The 18,024-nt window shown below is 54.6% G+C and overlaps 1 protein-coding gene across 3 annotated transcripts in view; it reads left to right on the forward strand.

Annotated features, from left to right (window-relative positions):
- Positions 1 to 698: 698 nt before the first annotated feature.
- RIPK4 (receptor interacting serine/threonine kinase 4) overlaps positions 699 to 18,024 on the forward strand; it is a 37,648-nt gene continuing 20,322 nt past the window's right edge. For all 3 annotated transcript variants that reach the window (XM_086339226.1, XM_086339039.1, XM_086339132.1), the window contains exons 1-4: positions 699 to 895; positions 10,569 to 10,860; positions 15,782 to 15,930; positions 17,783 to 17,832. In XM_086339226.1, coding sequence (XP_086195352.1) covers positions 714 to 895; positions 10,569 to 10,860; positions 15,782 to 15,930; positions 17,783 to 17,832 — 673 coding nt within the window. In that variant the 5' untranslated portion in view covers positions 699 to 713. The remainder of the gene's footprint in view (positions 896 to 10,568; positions 10,861 to 15,781; positions 15,931 to 17,782; positions 17,833 to 18,024) is intronic.

An 18,024-nucleotide genomic window follows, 5' to 3' on the forward strand; every position in this document is an offset into this window, starting at 1 on the left:
TTTTTTCTCTCCCAAAAGTGGAAAAGCATCTTTTCAAATGGTCGCTTCTATATGTAAAAAGATGCTGCTCTCTAGGAAAAGATGAGAACCTCTGCTGTCTTAGGAACGCACTTTAGATTTTCTGCTGGGGTAATTGAAAAACAAAACAAGTTACTTTCAAAGTGGAAACTTCCGTGTGAAAAAGTGAGACATGAATCTCCAGAGAATTATGCTGAGTGCAAAAAGCCAATTCCAAAAGCTCCCACGCTGTGATTCCTGTGTGGGAACATAAGGTAGTTTGAGGTGGATACACGAATCTACACAAGTGGTAACATTGTATAGAACTTCTTACTAACAAAGAATATAGGAGAAATCTGAATAAGATGGGCGGATTGTATCAAAGTCAATATTTACTTTTTTCTATTTTTGCAAAATTTTGTAAAGTGATAGCACTTTGGCAGAGTGAATTATTTTTTACAACTGCGTATGGCTCTACGATGATCTAAACACATACGCAGGGCCGCAGCACACACGCGGGCGCCACCAGGTCCTTCTTTCGCTGGGCGCCGTGCGACCTCACCTGTCCGGTGGGTCGTTCTGCCCAACCTGGTGATCGCTCGGGGGGCGGGGCCGGAGGGGGGCGGGGCTGGCGGCGGACATGATGTCAGCGGGCGGGGCGCGCACCTGGCACCTGGGCGGCCGCGGCGGCGCTGGGCGACGGCTAGACGCGCGCGATGGAGGGCGAGAGTCGGGGCCCGTGGGCCCTGGGGCTGCTGCGCACCTTCGACGCGGGCGAGTTCGCGGGCTGGGAGAAGGTCGGCTCGGGCGGCTTCGGGCAGGTGTACAAGGTGCGCCACGTCCACTGGAAGACGTGGCTCGCCATCAAGTGCTCGCCAAGCCTGCACGTCGACGACAGGTCAGCGGCCCGGGCGGGGGCGGCTGCGCTGGGCGGGCGGTGGGGAGCCTGGGTTCCGGGCGTTCCCGTTCTCTCCACCCGAGTGGCCTCCGGGGCAGCCTCGGCAGGAAAACCCAGCGCCGGGAGAGGCCGTGAGCCCCCGGCGGGGTGGGCGCCGCTGGCCGGGTGGGAGGGACGCGGGGGGCGGCTTGGCGAGCGCCGGGTCTATCTGACCGCCGGGGTCCCAGGATGCGGCTCCTACGGGAGACCCTCGGGGAGCTGCGTTCGCCTAAGGAGTTGTTGAGTGCCTTGTATTGTTCCCTGGCTTCCGGTGAGCCCCGGATTTTCAGGGTCCCGAGCTCGCCTTGCATCTTCGACCCTCGGTGGCGCGTCCGGTCCGCCCAGGTCCCACCCAGGCGCTGCGGTTTGCTCCCGGCTTAGAAAAATTGCCGTGTGGGGATCTGGGCTTTGTGAGTGAGTTAGACTCCATTCGACTTACTTAGTAATTTACTTTGGAGCACAAATTGGTGGAAGACAGTAATTATTTCGGTCGGAAGCACTGGACTTGGCTTGGCCAGGCTTCCTCAGAGCCCTAGCACTTGAGAGTCGCTACCTGGCTTGGGCCTGGCGGTGGGTCCGGCAGGTGGCCCGGGAGCCTTGTTACAACACTCGGCGCTTTCTGGTCGCACACTGCCTTTTAGGCTGATTTCATTTCCAGACCAGGCCTCTGGGGAGCGGCCTTGCACTTACCGCTTTGTGGCCGGGCCAGGGCGCCCTCCTAGACCCCGGTTTCTCCATCCAAAGCTGGGAGAATATCTGCTTGTTCCTCGGTAACAGGGGCGCTCAAATAAAGACAGTTGGAAAGGACCAGAGCTGCCCCAGTTAAATTTAGCCGGTGGATTATGGTCTGTGTGTACTTTTAGGGGAAAGGGAGGTGGGAGGAGAGTCTTGAGAAGCAGCTCTTTTTGGCTGGGGGTTGTTCACTGTTTATGGTTGCATTTTAATAATTTATAAGCTTTAGTTGAGTGCATCTAAATTACTTAGCCTTTGGTGAAGTTTGCATTCAACATGCAAGTTGTGTGGCATTTGTGGTTTGTATGGAGCCATGCCACACAATGCTTGTTGCAAAGTTGGGGCTCTTTGCAACCCCATGGACTATAGTCCACCAGACCCCTCTGTCCATGGAACTTCCCAGGCAAGAATACTGGAATGAGGTGTCATTTCCTACTTCAGGGGATCTTCCCCACCCAGGGCTCGAACCCAGTGTTTCTTGGGTCTTCTGCATTGACGGGCGGGCTCTTGGAGAGCTGTCTCTATAGTCAGCCCTGAACAGACACAGACTAGGAAGGTGACTCCTTTGCTATCTCAGAGACCTGGTTCCTAATCCTCGGCTTATTGAGTGATGGGGCCTACAAACTCCAGCTCCCCCCGCCTCCACCCCCCATCACCCCCTCCCCAGTGGTGGCAATGCTCATTTCCAGGGTGGCCATGTGTACCCCCTGGACTGCGGTACACAGAATCACAGTGCAAGCTGCCACAGCCCGTGGTCCCCGATAGGAGGAAGCCCTGGGCATCTTTTGTGTTTTCATCCTGGCCTAAGAGATTATACAGCAGAGCTACTGGTGGCTTTTTGCTCTAAGCCTCAAATTTCAGTAGAGTGGTGACAAGTGTCATGCGCATATCACCGGCTCAAAGGTGAGCAGCCTGAGAAGCTCTGCCTCGGATCCTGGGAGCTTCTCAGTCTGGGAGGGGCGCTGTGGTTATTTTGATGAAATCTGAATCACTTTGAATGCCAGCTAATAGTTGGATACTGAAAGGCAAGACTCTTGCCGCTGTGTAGATTTTTATGCTCTCGGGGACATTTATTTGTCTGCTGGAGTCTTCTGGCCGTTTTCCTCATCAGTGAGGGCTTTTAACATCACCTTATTGTGTTGGAAGAGCAGAGTAAACAAGCAGGTCCCCAGGCTGACTCATCAGCCCTCCCTAGGATCTGTTATTTCCAGCGTCCAGGCCCTTGTTTCTTGGGTGGCCCAGTTGGAGGTCGGGTTTCTCCATGTGAGGCAGGCCACTTAGAATCTTGCATGGCCTGGTTGAAAAGTGTTTTGTCCTGTAACTGGAAGGCTTTCCTGCCCTGCCTGAAATAGGCAGGTGGAGGCATGTGCTGGGCAGTTGGGTCGAGGTCAGCATTGCCCAGCAGGAAGAATTTACCTCTTGCGCTTTGCCAGGCTGAGTCAAGCAGGCTGGCTTCTGCGTTAGCAGCAGATTCCTCTGATTGAGAAGATGGTCAAACCCCTGCTCTTTGTAAAGAAAACTCTTCAGAGTTAATTATTGACGCTTTGGTTTGAGATTCTCATTCGGAGTTCATGCCCCTCCCTCAGTGGTGCAGGGGGAGCAGGCTTGCATCCCTATCTTGGAATGGTGGAGTGTCCAGCCAGATTTCCACAGGTTGGCTCCATGCTCTTTTGATGAGCTGCGCACCATCCTGACCCTTCTGTTTGCAAGATGTTTCCAGGAGCGGGCAGTTGATTTGACTGAGGTTCCTGGGTGCAGCCCCCAGCCCCGTGCCCCTCCTGGCCAAGTCTTGTCTCGCCTGTTTTTAGGCTGGTGCTTCTCACCCCTGCCACAAGGGCCTGACTTTTCCTTCCAAGGGCCTCTTCCGCTGGTTACATTGGGACCCACTGCAGGCACACGTGTGGGCTTGTTTTCATTAGCTGCTTCTCCCTCTAGGGAGGCTGGGGTCTCCCGGCCCCAGTCTTCATGCCACACCTTGGCCACAGCGGGGCCTGATCCCCAGCACCCATTGAGGGCTCCTCAGAGGAGCAGGCTCTCCCAGACTATGTGAGCAGGTACTTCTCTGTGAGAAAGTCAGGAGTCGCCTGGTCCCAGACACCCCTTGAAGTTTGCAGCAGGCAGAGGAACACCTGCAAGGTAGCTTCCAAGGGGGACCTGGGAGAACTGATGCCCCCTTCATCTGCATCTCCCCCTCTCATGGGGACGTCTGGTAGCTCGGGGGAGACGTGTGTCCTCCCAGCTGACCCTCATTAGGGGATCTTGAGGTTTTGGGCAGAGCTTAGTTGGGGGGGGCATTCCCATTTAGGTGAGAACTAGCCCTGCAGGCCTGTTCCTCTGGCCCCCACCCCTGGCTAAGAGGAAGCCCGGGATAGCTGAGCACCAGCAGCTGCTGGGTGATTGGCCGAGGCTCGTTGGGGCGAGCCTGAGCAAACCTCAGGTTTGTACATACAGAGCCGACAATCCGACAAGCCTGGTTCTTGTCAGTTTTAAAAATAGCAGTGTGGGAACCCCTTGCAGGCTCCCTGGGAATGTAACTGGGTTGGTGCACAGAGAGGAGGCTGGGCCGGGAGGCTCAGGAATGATTAAATGGTGCTCCTGCTGCCTCTTCCCATAGGTGCTTCCCAGTGCTCTCCCTCTGAGGAGCTCTTTGTTACCAGGTGCCTCCCAGCACCTCCACCCTTCCTCCTCTGCCCGCAGTTTCCTGCGGCTCCTTTTTCAGAAGCCTGAGTCCCAGGACCCATTTTCTCCCCTCCTCCCCACAAGGTACTTGCCTCCGGATATGGCTGGATGTCTTTGGAATTTCTGCCTGAGACTGGAGGAGAACCCTATGGCTTCTCCAAAAAAGGGCCTTTGGAAATAATCAGTTTGGGACTTCCCTGGTGGTCCAGTGGCCAGGACTCCTTCTGATGCAGGGATGCAGGGAACTGAGATCCCACGAGCTGAAAGGCAGCTCAGCTCAGGCTGCGACAAAAGAGCCCGCATGCCTCAACTAAGACCCGACACTGTCAAATGAATATCAAAAGAAAGAAAAAAATGATCAATCTGGTGAGATTTCTCATCTCTCCCCATCCTACGCCTTCTCTGGGGTGGGGAAATGGGTTTCAGCCAGAAGAAAGATTGTACTGACCTAAATGGTGCTGAATAAGTGACTTTAACAAATTAGACCCCAGCTTGGTGTTCCGTCTTAGAGCAAGAAGGGTGGGGCGGGTGTGCTTTCCCCCATTCCTGCTGGGAAACAGCAACCCTTCCCCAAATGGGAGAAAGGAGATGTGATTGAAATGATTACAGAAGAGAAACATGACGCCAGCCCTACTGAATTATGCCTAATTGTAGACATGCTTTTAGCACGTCACCATTTTGGGGTTTAATGAAGACTGATGTCGGTGTTCTTTGGAAGGAATGATGCTAAAGCTGAAACTCCAGTTACTTTGGCCACCTCATGCGAAGAATTGACTCATTGGAAAAGACTCTGATGCTGGGAGGGATTAGGGGCAGGAGGAGAAGGGGACGACAGAGGATGAGATGGCTGGATGGCATCACTGACTCGATGGACGTGAGTCTCAGTGAACTCCGGGAGTTGGTGATGGACAGGGAGGCCTGGGTGCTGCAATTCATGGGGTCACGAAGAGTCGGACACGACTGAGCGGCTGAACTGATGTCAGTGGACTCTGGTGGCCGGAGCTTCCCCGCCTCGCTGGGTGGAATGGGATTTGATGGTGAGGAGTCTGGGCACCTGTAGGCCCCTGGCCCGGTCCTACACCTGGGTTCTGGGACCTGTTTGACAGTCTCTCCTGGTCCTTAAGTAATAGCAGCCATTCACAATATCCAATCTCCATCCTTTGTGTGTTGTCATCAGCATAAACTGGAAACACTGCTTCGAGGAAAAGTGCATTTAAATTGATGAAAACACAGTCGTGGTTTCATTCTGTGTACGAAGCACTTTCCTGTCTTTTCCAGCAGCTCCCGGAAAGGGCCCAGCCCAGCCCAGACTTATTGAACTGCTGATACTGCCAGGTGTGGGGTGGGGTGGAGTGGGGTGGGGTGGGGGGTCCTGGCACGGTACCAGAGGCCTGGGGAAGAAAGACCTAGAGGATAAATGGGACGGACACCTTTTGTGTCGACCTTCCTGAACCTGAACAATGAGGGTGGTGGGGGGCTCGGCCAGCCCGCCCCCAGTTCCATGTGAGGGGCTCCTTCTGGGTTCCCTTGATTCCCCTGCTGCGTGGTCCTGGAACCCCCTTCCCCTCCCCGGTGGGTGCAGCCAGGGTAGGGTCCTCGGCTTTAAGGCGTTTCTGACTGAGCAGTCACGGAGAAGGTGATTTGTCCCTTGAAACGCAGACTTCATTTCCAGGATATCTCACCTTCCTCCTCCAACTGTCGTGGGATGTGTGGTCAGTGGTCACACTGACCTGTGTCAGTCACAAAGCCTGCCTGGTGTTGCTTCCCGAAAGGGTACAGGCAGTCTTAGAACATTCCAGCCACAGTCAACTCTATGGAGCAGACAGCTGCAGGGCCGTCCCCCAGCCCGCTTAAACAAAGTCAGGTTAACGGGGTCTCAGTTTGGCGGGAAGGGCCCCGGGGCAGGGGAATGAGCTGGGAACCTGCTGACCTCGGCTGGTGGGGCCGTGAGTGATCTGCTGCCAGCGGCTCCTCTGAGCCTAACGAACTCTGCCATCAGAAGTCACCTGGGTCTTATGTATTCAGCCCTTTGGGCAAATGGAAGCAAACACTTTTGCTGAGAGGCACAGAGCCGCTCTTTATAAGACCTTCAGCCTCAGTGTAATTGACAACCTCCTTGGCTGTTGTCAGGCTGGCAGGGGGGTGGGGCTGGGGCTGGCTCTCAGAATGTCCTCTGAGTGACTGGCCTGTAAACTCTGGAACCAGCAGTGCCTGGAAGCCTGCAGGCCTGTGGGGGGACTCCCGGTGAAAGTGTGTCTCTGTCCATCCCGTGGCCAAACATATGTCAGGGCCACGTGAGTGCTGCATGCTGGACTCGTGCTGGTGGGGAGCAGTGGCACACCAGTCACTTTAAAAGAATATGAAGGAAGGCAGGAGGACCAGACAAGTCATAAAACTGATTCTTCAGTAGGGAACAGAAGCAGCCCCAGTGCTGATCCCCACCACTGGGTAGTGAGTGTCAGAGGAGGGTGCTTGAACTGGTTAGTGTAGGTGACGTGAGGTCTCCCCGGAGGAGGAAGAAGGGGATGGGCCAAGGGTGCCATTTCCGATCCTTAAGTGACTTGTGTTGTTGTTCGGTCCCCAAGTTGTGTCCAGCTCTTTGTGACCCCATGGACTGCAGCACATCAGGTTTCCCTGTCCTTCACTACTTTTATTTTAAATGATGCTTGATCCAGCCCTTTTCTGGTATAGATGTCCCTCGAGATCAGGTACAGGGCTGGGGTCTGCCTGCAGGTCATCCTGGAACCCAGCGAGCAGTGTGGCTGCAGGGAGGGGCTGGCTGGGACCAGGCATCTGAACCCAGGCTTCAGCCCAGCCTGGGACCCCCACAGGGGCTCTTGTGGGCATCCTGCTGTCTGTCCATTCATTGGCTCTTTAACCAGAGTGCTAAGGAAGTGCATCACACTAAGGCGAGTTAGCTCAGTTTTGTTTTGTAGTCGTGTCTTTATTTACACCTGATACCTGTCACACTTGTGTTTGAGGCCAGTAAGTTGGGTTCTCTTGCTCCTTGAACCTGATTAGGACTAACCCATGCCAACCCTTCCTACCTCCCACCTCCTACTGCTTCCCTGAATTGGGAGCCGCCTAGTGATTCCCAGTAGCGTTCTAGGACCGTCCTTGTTCCCTCCCTCTTCACATCCAATCCGTCACCAAGCCTTAATGATTCTTATTCAGAAATGAGCCCCACATCGACCAGCCTGCGCCCTGGTGACCTCCCTGAGTGGGTCACCCACCCTGAGTGTGTGTAGCCCCTCTGCTCCTGTGGTTCCTAGCCTGGGCCCCCCTGCAGAAGTGGGGCTGTGACCTCCTCATAAGCCCTTACTGCTACCTGCCCTCTGCCCACCCAAGTTAGGGACCCCCTTTATTAAACCTCCCCAGGTCCCTGCTCTTTACCCTCAAAGATCTTGGATTTTTCAACGACACCTCTTTTTGGGGGTAATTTTCCATCTTCTCCCCTAGAAGGTAAATATCCTGAAGGCAAGGAAGGGTCTCCTTGTCATCAGTTCTAACATGTAGAGGATGCTCAGTAAATATATGTCAATAAATGAATTTTAATTGGATACGGATTAAAATTAAAGCAAATGCTGGGAGTACTGAAGTGGGCGATTCCAGGCTGTAGTGGTTTATTTTAAATTTGGCTAAAAATGCGTTAGCTCTGTTGCCGGGGTTGTCAGGCTTAACCCTTGGCTTTTGGGGCTGGATAAGTCTTGGCCTTGGGGGCTGTCCTGTGCAATGCAGGGTAGGGGGGTGGGCAGTGCTCCTGGCTTCTCCCCACTGGATGCCAGCAGCCCCCAGCTCTGACAACCCACATGTCTCCAGGCAGTGCCCAGTGTCCCTGGAGGCAAAGTTGCCCCTGGGTGAGAACCACTGGTCTACATCCAGAGATCCTGTCCCTGAGACGCCCACTGTGGTGAGTGTTCACGGGGCGGGGGGCTCCCCTCCCAAAAGCAGGGGCTGGACAGGTAGGCAGAGGTGCTGAGATGCTGTCCAGCTGAGCCCACTGAAGGCAGAGCCAGAGCCGGTGTCAGTGTGTCACGGCTCTTTCTTGCTGGTGGCCCCACCCTGGGAAGTGCTTTCGTGCCTGTGAGGGGAGCCTAGGAGTGAGCTGTGGTCACAGAGAGGAGGCTGGTCAGTGAGAAACAGACTCATTTTTCTTGGTGGTTTCTGATTCTCCAGCAGGCTGAGAAGTGGGACCAGGGGCAGGCGGGGTGGGCAGGTGCACCCAGACTCCAAAAGAGCCCCTGCGGTGGGAACCAGCCATCCTGGGTCTGGGTGAGGTGGCTGGTGTGGGAGTCTGCCTTCTGGTGGGGACGGGTCCCTGCGGCCTCTTGTGCTGCTTTCTGCTTCAGTTCCTAGCCCTCCATGGGCTATGTGCTTCTGAACTGTCCCTTAGGAGCTTTGGAGAAAACAGATTCCTGGCACCCACCTGGAGCCCATTCCCCAGGAGCAGGGCTGAGGAATCTGCATTTCAGCCAGCTCCCAGGTCCTTTCTGCGGTGGCCAGACGCTGTCCTTTTGGGCCTCAGCCTCGTCTCCTGAATGCACCCTGAGACTTTGACCCGTCACACTAACCCTGACCAAGGCCCTGGGTGCTAGGCTGTAAGGCCATGGGCTGCACCAGGAAGTGACATAGAGCGGGGTTGGCCGATTTTCTGACTGGAGAGAGCGAATGTTTCAGGCTCTGCAGCCCACGGAGTCTGGCCACGCATCTCTGCCTTGAGTTGCCTTGAGTGTAGAGGCTGCCCTGCCCCTGGGGACGTGAATGGATGGGCAAGACTCCCAGCCAGAGTTCCTTTAGAAAATAGGAGCTGGCCGTGGACAGGAGTTCAGCAGTTTCTCAAAAGGTTAGACATAGAAATACCACATGACCGGGCAACTCTCCTTCTCAGAGTATATCCAAGAGATAGAAGCGGGGACTTGAACCACCTGTGTGTATAAATGTACAGCATTAGTCCCAGTAACTGAAAGGTGCAGACCAGCCAAGTGCTGATCGGCAGATAAGCAGATAAACACAGCGTGTGGGTTCCTACAGCGGAATGTTACTCAGCTCTGAGAAGAGTGACCTTCTGGTGTGTGCTCCAACATGGGTGGACTGGGAAAGCATGATGAGTGAAACAAGCAAGTTACTAAAGGACAGGTATTGTATGATTCCACTTATGTGAAGTCCATAGAGGTCCTGGGAAGTGGAAAGGAGGTTGGGGGCTGCGAGGAGGGTTCCTGTTGGGGTGGGCACAGACACTTTTGTTGGGATGATGACAGAGTTTGGGTGGAGAGAGTAGTGTTGGTTGTACAACCTCGTGAATGGATACTGATGCCTGTGAATTGCCCACTTGTGAATGGTCACAGTGATAAATGCTGTGTTACGTGTAATTCACTACAGTGGCTTTAAAGAGAAGGAGGCTTTTGGACAGTGGTCTCTGCAGACCCTGCTCAAGACCAGTGCTCTGTGGATTTCAGTATGGGGTTGCGGTCAGGAATGACAAGGCCGGATGGAGTGATGGGCTTCAAAAAGAAGGGGACTGTGCTCTTTGGGTGGACAGTTCATTACAGCTTTTAACCTGAACGTCCCAAGTGAAGGATTTGTCAGCTTCAGCCGCCGCCTCTGAAGCCCAGAGCCTGCACTGGCTCAGTGCTGCCTGAGAGTTTTCAGATCATAATCAGTCTCTGTTTTCACCTCTGATAACCCCAAAACACATAGCTGTGTTTGAATAACCATGGAACTGAAGGCCTTGGAAGGCCCAGAAAGTCCCCTACATACGAACCTTTAAGTTGCCAACTTTCAAAGATGTGAATGTGCCCGTGTGCCAGCTGTTGTGCCGTACACTGTAGCTCTCAAGGTCCTGTACTGTAAGGTTAAAAGATGTTTTCTTTCTTAATTTGTGTTTGTTTTTTAATATATTATTTCTGAAAAGTATTTATAAACCTAGACAGTATAGTACTATATAGCCGATTATGTTAGTTGGGTACCTAGGCTCACTTTGTTGGACTTACGAACATGCTCTTGAAAGGAACTCTATCGTATGTAGGGGTCTCACTGTATTTGACACTAAAGTGAGCCCTGTGTGTATGTGTGCACACACACGCATGCATTTGTACATATGCGTACATGTGTTTTAGCAATTTTGTCAGCCGTATGGAGCTGATTGTCTCCTGGCTGCGGTGCCCGTGTTTGCGACCAGGCAACTGCTGCCCGCCATGTTCCTCGTGTCTTTGAACTTTTCCAGGGAGCGCATGGAACTTCTGGAAGAAGCCAAGAAGATGGAGATGGCCAAGTTCCGTTACATCCTGCCCGTGTACGGCATCTGCCGGGAGCCCGTGGGCCTGGTCATGGAGTACATGGAGACCGGCTCCCTGGAGAAGCTGCTGGCCTCTGAGCCACTGCCCTGGGACCTGCGCTTCCGCATCATCCATGAGACGGCCGTGGGCATGAACTTCCTGCACTGCATGGCCCCGCCGCTCCTGCACCTGGACCTCAAGCCCGCCAACATCCTGCTGGACGCCCACTACCATGTCAAGGTGGGGGTGCGCGGGCAGGGCTCATGCTCTGGGGGTGCAGGGGGAGGCTGGACCTCAAGCCTGCCATCCTGCTGGACACCCACTACCATGTCAAGGTGGGGGTGCCCAGGGAGGGCTGGGTGCTCTGGGGGTGCAGGGGGAGGCTGGCCCTCAAGCCCGCCATCCTGCTGGACGCCCACTACCGTGTCAAGGTGGGGGTGCCCAGGGAGGGCTGGGTGCTCTGGGGTGGGGTGGGGAAGGTGGTGGAACCTCAGGGCCAGCGAGAAGGTGGAAGAGGTTCTCCTGCAGGAAAGAACTTGAAACAGAGGCTCTCTCAGCATCAGGACCCCCACTGTTGTCATGTGTGGCTGGTCCGAATGCCCCTGATGGTGTAGCTGGAAAATGGGCTCTTAGGAACACAGGTCACCCTGCCCCACATTCTGGATCAGGACTCTAGGAGTCCGGGCTTATTGGCCATCTGACAAAGTCAGGTTAGAAAGTGGACCATGGATTGGCTGACTCTGTGTGAGGCCCGGTGGGGCTGTGTTTCCCCTTGGTGGTTCCTGGGGTGATGGGAGTCTCGGGGTGTCATGGAGAGAAGCCCTGGAGGGACGCCTTCTGTTGTCTTCACTCAAGGCCTGTTAGTTCTGATCTATTTTTCGGTAAGTTTATAAAGCAGAAAAGCATGAGGTATAATATAACTAAAAACCAGGGGCCGCCCGCTGGGATTGGCCATTGTTAGTGCGTTCAGGTTTGCATTTCTTTGAAGATCTCTGTCGATGGAGGGCACAAGGTGACCTGGGTCCTAGGGCTCACCCAGCCGCCACGGCCTCCCCATGCCTCAGGAAGGCAAGTTGGTGGGAAGACCCACACACCATGGCCTGGGTCCCCTCTGGCTCCTTGGCATCCTCACTCAACCTTGGAAGGAAGGCTGGTCCCCCGCATGCCGCACCCACCGCCCGCATCCTGACTCTGCAACAGGCACAGAGCCCTGGCCAAGTCCACCTGTGACCCATGGGGAAATCAGTTTTCACATCAGATGTTTAGTTACAATGTGTCCTTAAGGAGATGTCACTCAATAATCAGATTTTAGCAGAAATTCGAAGTACGCTCCTGCTAAAGTGAAGCAGGGAATTGAGAAAACAGACATCAGGTGGGTGGTTCCTGGTCCGCCCAGCTCTAGCACCCCTGCAGTCCTGCTTCCTTCTGGTTGGGGTGCTGGCCTCATGTGTTGACCCTCTGCCCCCTGTGAACATTACAGGGTTGTGACTGGGAACCTGGGGTCCATGGGCACCCAGTCAGTGTGAGACCTTGGATCTCAAACTTGAATATGCCCAAGAACGGGGAGGTGAGGACAGGTCCCTGCTGTTTGCAGAGGACCCCACCTGCAGGAGCTGCCGCATCTCCCAGGGGAAGCACCACCTGGACGGTGGCTCCTGCCAAGCTGGGAAAGTTGAGTCAAAGGCCCGTGTTGTCCCAGTGTACATGGTTGAGCAGAGGTTAGAACCACATTCGGGGGCCCTGGAGCCCTTGGTTCGTCACCGAACCCGCTGCCACACATGGGGTGCTCACAGACATAATGGGTAGCAGGCGTTGTCACGCAGGGGTGGAGTGGGCAGTGGTGGTAGGTGCCCAGGCAGCCCCCGGGTGCAGTGTGAGGAGACACTGTAACTCCAGCTCAGGGTGGGGGTGTTCCTGGATGGGGCTGGTCTCCAGAGGGGACCAGTCAGGATTGGGGGGCACACACGGAACAGCTCAAGGTGGGGGTGTCACTGGGTGGGACTGGTCTCCAGAGGGGGACCAGTCAGGATTGGGGGGCACACACGAAACAGCCTTTTGGTGGAGGAAGTCATGGAAAGTTCTGGGTTTTAGGGGCAGGGGAAACAGACATAGTTGGATTAGAGCACAGGGTGTGGGAGGGTTGCTGAGACATCGCTGGAATAAAATGCGCCTTTCTTAGGGAGTCCCCAGTGGGCACAGCCCGGCCTTCAGAGCTGTCTTTTCAGCATCATGGACCACAGTGGGCCCGGCGGGGCTTATATTTCAGCCCATTCCCTCCCCACGGTGCAGGTTCCTCTGCTGATAGCCGCGTTTGGGCCGGGAGGCCACGCCCTGTAGGACCATGGTGACCTTCCTCCCAGCACCCTCCTCAGCAGCACAGCCTTCCTGTGCTCTGCCCCTGGCGGGTGGGCTGATGGCCCTGTTGTTGGGTCGCCGCGCCTGGCCCATGGAGTTGGAATGGCCAGGACACAGTCCCTCTGTTCTGTCCATACCAGATGTTGACCTTCTTACAGGGATGGTCCTGATGCTGGGTGCACAGTAGGACCAAACACTCGCCCAGCAGGGTGGAGAGTGCCACTCGCCGGCACCCGGGGCTGGTGTCCCTGTGGTCTGTGTGTTTCTGCGTTGGCTCTGAGGCTCCTCGGTTTGAGCACTTTCTCCCTCCACTTTCTTCTTCCTCCACTTGGCAGCCCCTGGCTTGGCAGGCCTGGCACTTTTGACAGTTTTAGGAAGTGGGTGAACATTCTGTCAAGGACCATGCGGCTTGTCATGGAGGACCTGGGATGGCTGGGAACAGGTGGGGAGGGATGCTGCCACTTGGAGGACACAGCCAGGGTACCGCCCCACTTCCCTGGAGAGGTCAGGAACGGACTCCTCCATGACTCCCTATTTATGGGGCGGTCACCACACACAGCCCCAGACCAGCAGAAAATCTGTTTATGGGCTGTGTTTCTTTCATCCTCAGGAATGGCTCAGTGGGAGCTTGGTCTGAGGTTCTAAGTCATCCACTGGATTTCTGGGCAGTTCTTCGTTGATGGTTATTTGCAGTGATATAACTGGAATCTGCAATCTTGAAATAAGATGATAAGTTGTCACTCCACCCCCTTCCCTTGATCCCTCTAGACTCATTAATGTCCAAAGATAGGAGGATTGGAACTGAAAATTTCACAGCAACCAGTATGTTTTGGAATGAGTATTCAAGACGCTTAATATTAAATGAATACTTGATATTAAGTATACGAAGTGTCACTACTAAAATATTAATTTTAGTATAAGCAGTAAACCCATTTCAACTTCATAATGAAATAACTGGACTTAAAACCTCAGGCCACACTTGAGGCCCAGGTTGCTCAGCCCAGACTGTGTTCAGAGGGACACCCAGGGTCCTGTCCTCTGTGGTCCACAGTGGCCTTCTCCCCGAGGTGGCGCAGCCCGCCCCTGCCCTCGGTTACTCTGTTAGCCTCGTCCAGCTGGGCCCAGCAGGGGAAGGGCTGTGTCTCGGGGCCTGTGTGAACACTGGCTCTGGGCAGTACCACAGTGGACACTAAGTGTGAATTCATTTGTGAATTGTAGACACTTGCTGTTCACCGGGATTGCCACACTGTCCCTCTCTCCAGGAACCTGGGGACAGACGGGGAGATGAGAAAGGTCAGGTGGAGAAGTCTGGCGGGCCGGAGGGTCAGTGGGCATCAGAGGATTCTCATTTCTGAGTTTGATTTTGACGCCAGGGCTTTCACATAGAATTATGCGTATTTTCTTTTCACCACGTATATCATGAAGCAGCCTGCTGTACCTGAAAACAGCAGAAATAAAAAGAAAGGGCAGCCAGCATGCTTCTGAGTCTGGTCCTGACACTTTCCACTCGTCCAGCTATTACCTTGTGTTGCTGTCTCCTCCCGAGCGGCGGGGTTGGGTGATGGGTCTGTTATGGGGAGCTGGCGCTTTGCTCTTCAGAGTGGAAAGTGTCTTGGAGGCCAGAGAACGGAGAGCTGCCGGAAGCCCAGAAGTGGCCAGACTGGCCTCCTTTGCATGGACCCACGCCCACCCTGGCACAGCCTGGCTGCAGAAATAGGGGGCTGGGTCCAGTCTTGCAGGCTTTCTTCCCATCACCCTCCCCACCCCCGCAGACGTGAGGACCGGGTCCCCAGTCGTGAACTTCCCTTGCTCAGCGGTGATGACACCAGGCCCCTGGCTCGCCTTGTGGGCAGGTGAGCCCAGAACTAAAGGCCTGACTCAGCCGCATTTCCGATCACTCCAGAGGTGTGTTTGAGGAGGAGCCCAGAATTAATTAGAAGGCTTAGAAAAATCCACGAGGCTCAGAGGAGAATTTATAAAGGGGCCATTTTCCACCTGCCGGCAAGTGTGGCTTAACTGCAAGGGGCGTTTAACACCACCAAGCTCTGATTGACAGCCGGGGTCGGGGGCCGGAGGGCGGTGGGTCCCTGCAGTGACTTCCCCCTTGTGGCTTCCCCAGACCTTCAGGGTGGGCACCTTTGTCCCAGGAGCCGAGGAGGCAGGGGGGTGTGAGGGCCAAGCCCCTGGGAACAGGTGCCCTTGGATTGGTGGGCTGGGTGGTGTACGAGCCGGCTGCAGGACGCTGGGATGCTGTGTGCTTGCAGACAGCAAGTATCTGTCCCCAGAACGTTCTGCGTGGAGGACAGATTGGTCGTGTGTGTTCTGCTCGCTTTAAAGGGCTTCTGAAGACATATTTCCTTTTAAAGGACGTGCCACCACTTGCCCGCTTCCCCAGCTGCGAGATTGCATAACTGCTTTGCCCCAACACCTAAAAACGAAGGGCCGCTTCCTCCCTTTGTGTGACGGGGCAGACACAACGCCCCACAGACAAGCCGTAATTCTTCAGTTCCCTCTCCCAGTGGATTCCTTCCTGATAGTGTCATCTTTTCCCGAGCTGTCAAGCCCTTAATGTCTTCAGGCTTGGTTCTTCCCTGGCCGGCCGGGCCTTCCCGCCTGCTCGGGGAGTGCAGCTGACGTGAGAGCTGTGGTCCTGTGAAGGGGCCCGCACAGCCAGGCTGGGGGACCGCGCCCCCCAACACTGCTGAGGGGACATGATGATAAACGTCCTCAAGTGGCAGCCGGGCCACCTCACTCGGCTCGCTGCCAGCCAAGCCTGACCAGCCCCCTCCTCGCCGCTCTGTTCCAGATTTCCGACTTCGGGCTGGCCAAGTGCAACGGGCTGTCCCACTCGCATGACCTCAGCATGGATGGCCTGTTCGGCACCATCGCCTACCTCCCTCCGGAGCGCATCCGGGAGAAGAGCCGGCTCTTTGACACCAAGCATGACGTGTACAGGTGGGCGACAGGTGTACAGCCCCGGCCGGCTCTGCAGCTCCATTCCTCGGGTTTGGACGGGGCTTTCCCAAGGGCTCCTGGGTACCGTCAGATAAGAGGTTCAGTCCAGATGAGAGGGCGTTTAGTCGGTGGGCACAAGCCACCCCAGAACTTTCTTTTTTCTTCTCTTTCCTTGCTGCGCTGTGCAGCATGTGGGGGTCTTAGTTCCCTGACCAGGGATCAAACCCGTGACCCCTGCATGGGGAGCTCAGAGTCTTAACCAGGGACTGTTAGGGAAGTCCCAACCCCAGAACTTTCTTACAAGAGGAACTTCTCTGCTGTGAGTGATGCCGCTTAGGATGGAGGTCATGAATGGCTGGTGTCAGTCAGAGCCGGTTACGTAATGGATGGGCAGCCCCTGCCTGGTGAGAGCTTTGGTGTTTGTAGGAAAGGTAGGCTTCCTCACGTGTCTGTTGAGACCACCTGCTTTCAGTGGTCTGTGCGTCTGTCTGCATGTGAATTCAGGCTCCCAAATCCAGTCCCTCTGGCTCAGAACTTACCCTTCCGAGCATCACTGACCTGTGACAGGAACGTGGACACCTGGAGGCTGTTCCAAGGCAGCATTGGGGATTTCTGAGCCAGAGAACAATCGGGAATCACGTGGTAGCATCGTTTCCCAAATTGTCATGGTCTTAATCCCTCAGACGTCTTGAAGAAGAAAAGCAGGCGGGCGGGTGTGAGTGGCACTTAAGCCCCGTCATTGTGGTTCTTGTCCACGCGGATGACTGTCACCCTGAGCCCTGCCCTTGTGTCATCGCCGCTGCCTGGGGTCCCGGCCAGCTGGTTTGACCACAGCCGCCCTGTCTGTGCTCTGCTGGGCTTCTTTCTGTCCGTCTGCAGGCAAGCGGTACGGGGGCACTGGGCCCGGCTCGTAGGGTTTAGGGAGAATAAAATTCTCTCTTTATTCAGAGTTGAGAGTTTCAGTTTTTGAACTGGCAGATTTCAGTTAATTTTCACTGAGGACTTTTGGGTCTCTATAAACAGGTGCTGTTAACCCAATGCAGGCTGATAGCCCAAGTTTGGACTTTTTTTTTTTAATTTACCAGATTGAGCTCTTTGGGGGGTATATCCAGAGCAATTATATAGATAGATTGTGTGTGTGTGTGTGTGTGTGTGTGTGTATACACACATGTATATATATATGTGTGTTGTGTATGTATATATTATATATGTAGATAAATATGTGTACATATATAAAAATATGTGCATACACACACATTTATGTATGTATATTTACATGGTTGGATAAAATGTTCATTCCTGTATTCTGTAAGATGTTACAGAAAAACCCAAATGAACTTTTTGGCCAACCCAATTTGTATATGTATTACCACACAAGTATATATAGCTTCTAATCACCACCAAGGGCTGTGGGAAGCTCAGATGGCTGCCTGCTCGTCTTTTCCATGCACTTGGATGACATCAGTGGGCAGGTTACTCAGTCACCAAGAGCTGTAGTCAGCATCTTGTGGACGTGTCTGCAAGAACGTGGTGTGAATGAAGCAGTCACGCCGTTCTCCGCACAAGCTGATGGCCCAGGGACAGGGTGGCCCCCTCTCAGGGACCCCTTCCTGCTGTCTGGACTGACAGTCCAGTCTGAGCTTCCAGCATGCCTTGTCCCACAATAAGAGTATTTGCCCATTTAAAAAATTCATGAAAATACCTCCATGTCCTCTTTCTCTCTCTCCCTGTCTCTTGAAGACTCTGGTTGAGGGGGTGGTTTTACTGAGCTTGTCGCAGTGTCAGGGGAGTGGGGCTCTGGCTTTGTTTGAGAATCTGACTTGCAGGCACTGATGTGCCCATCTCCTTGCAGCTTTGCCATCGTGATCTGGGGCGTGCTCACGCAGAAGAAGCCATTTGCAGGTGAGTGGACATGTCAGGGGTGGTGCAGCCGTCTCTCCTGGCCCCGTGAAGGGGGTGCTTTGCGGTCCTTTCTGTGTAAGGAGGGCCTGCCAATCGCAGAGGGGGCTGCCCTGGCTTGTGGAGCTGGTGGGCTGTCCAGGCAGGTGGGGTGGTGAGGCTGCTCTGTCCAGCCCAGCAGGTCAGCATGGAGAC

This window comes from Bos grunniens, chromosome 1 (genome assembly GCF_055505025.1).
Source record: "Bos grunniens cultivar Pamir isolate PY7600 chromosome 1, Bosgru_T2T1.0, whole genome shotgun sequence".
Lineage (NCBI taxonomy): Eukaryota > Metazoa > Chordata > Mammalia > Artiodactyla > Bovidae > Bos > Bos grunniens.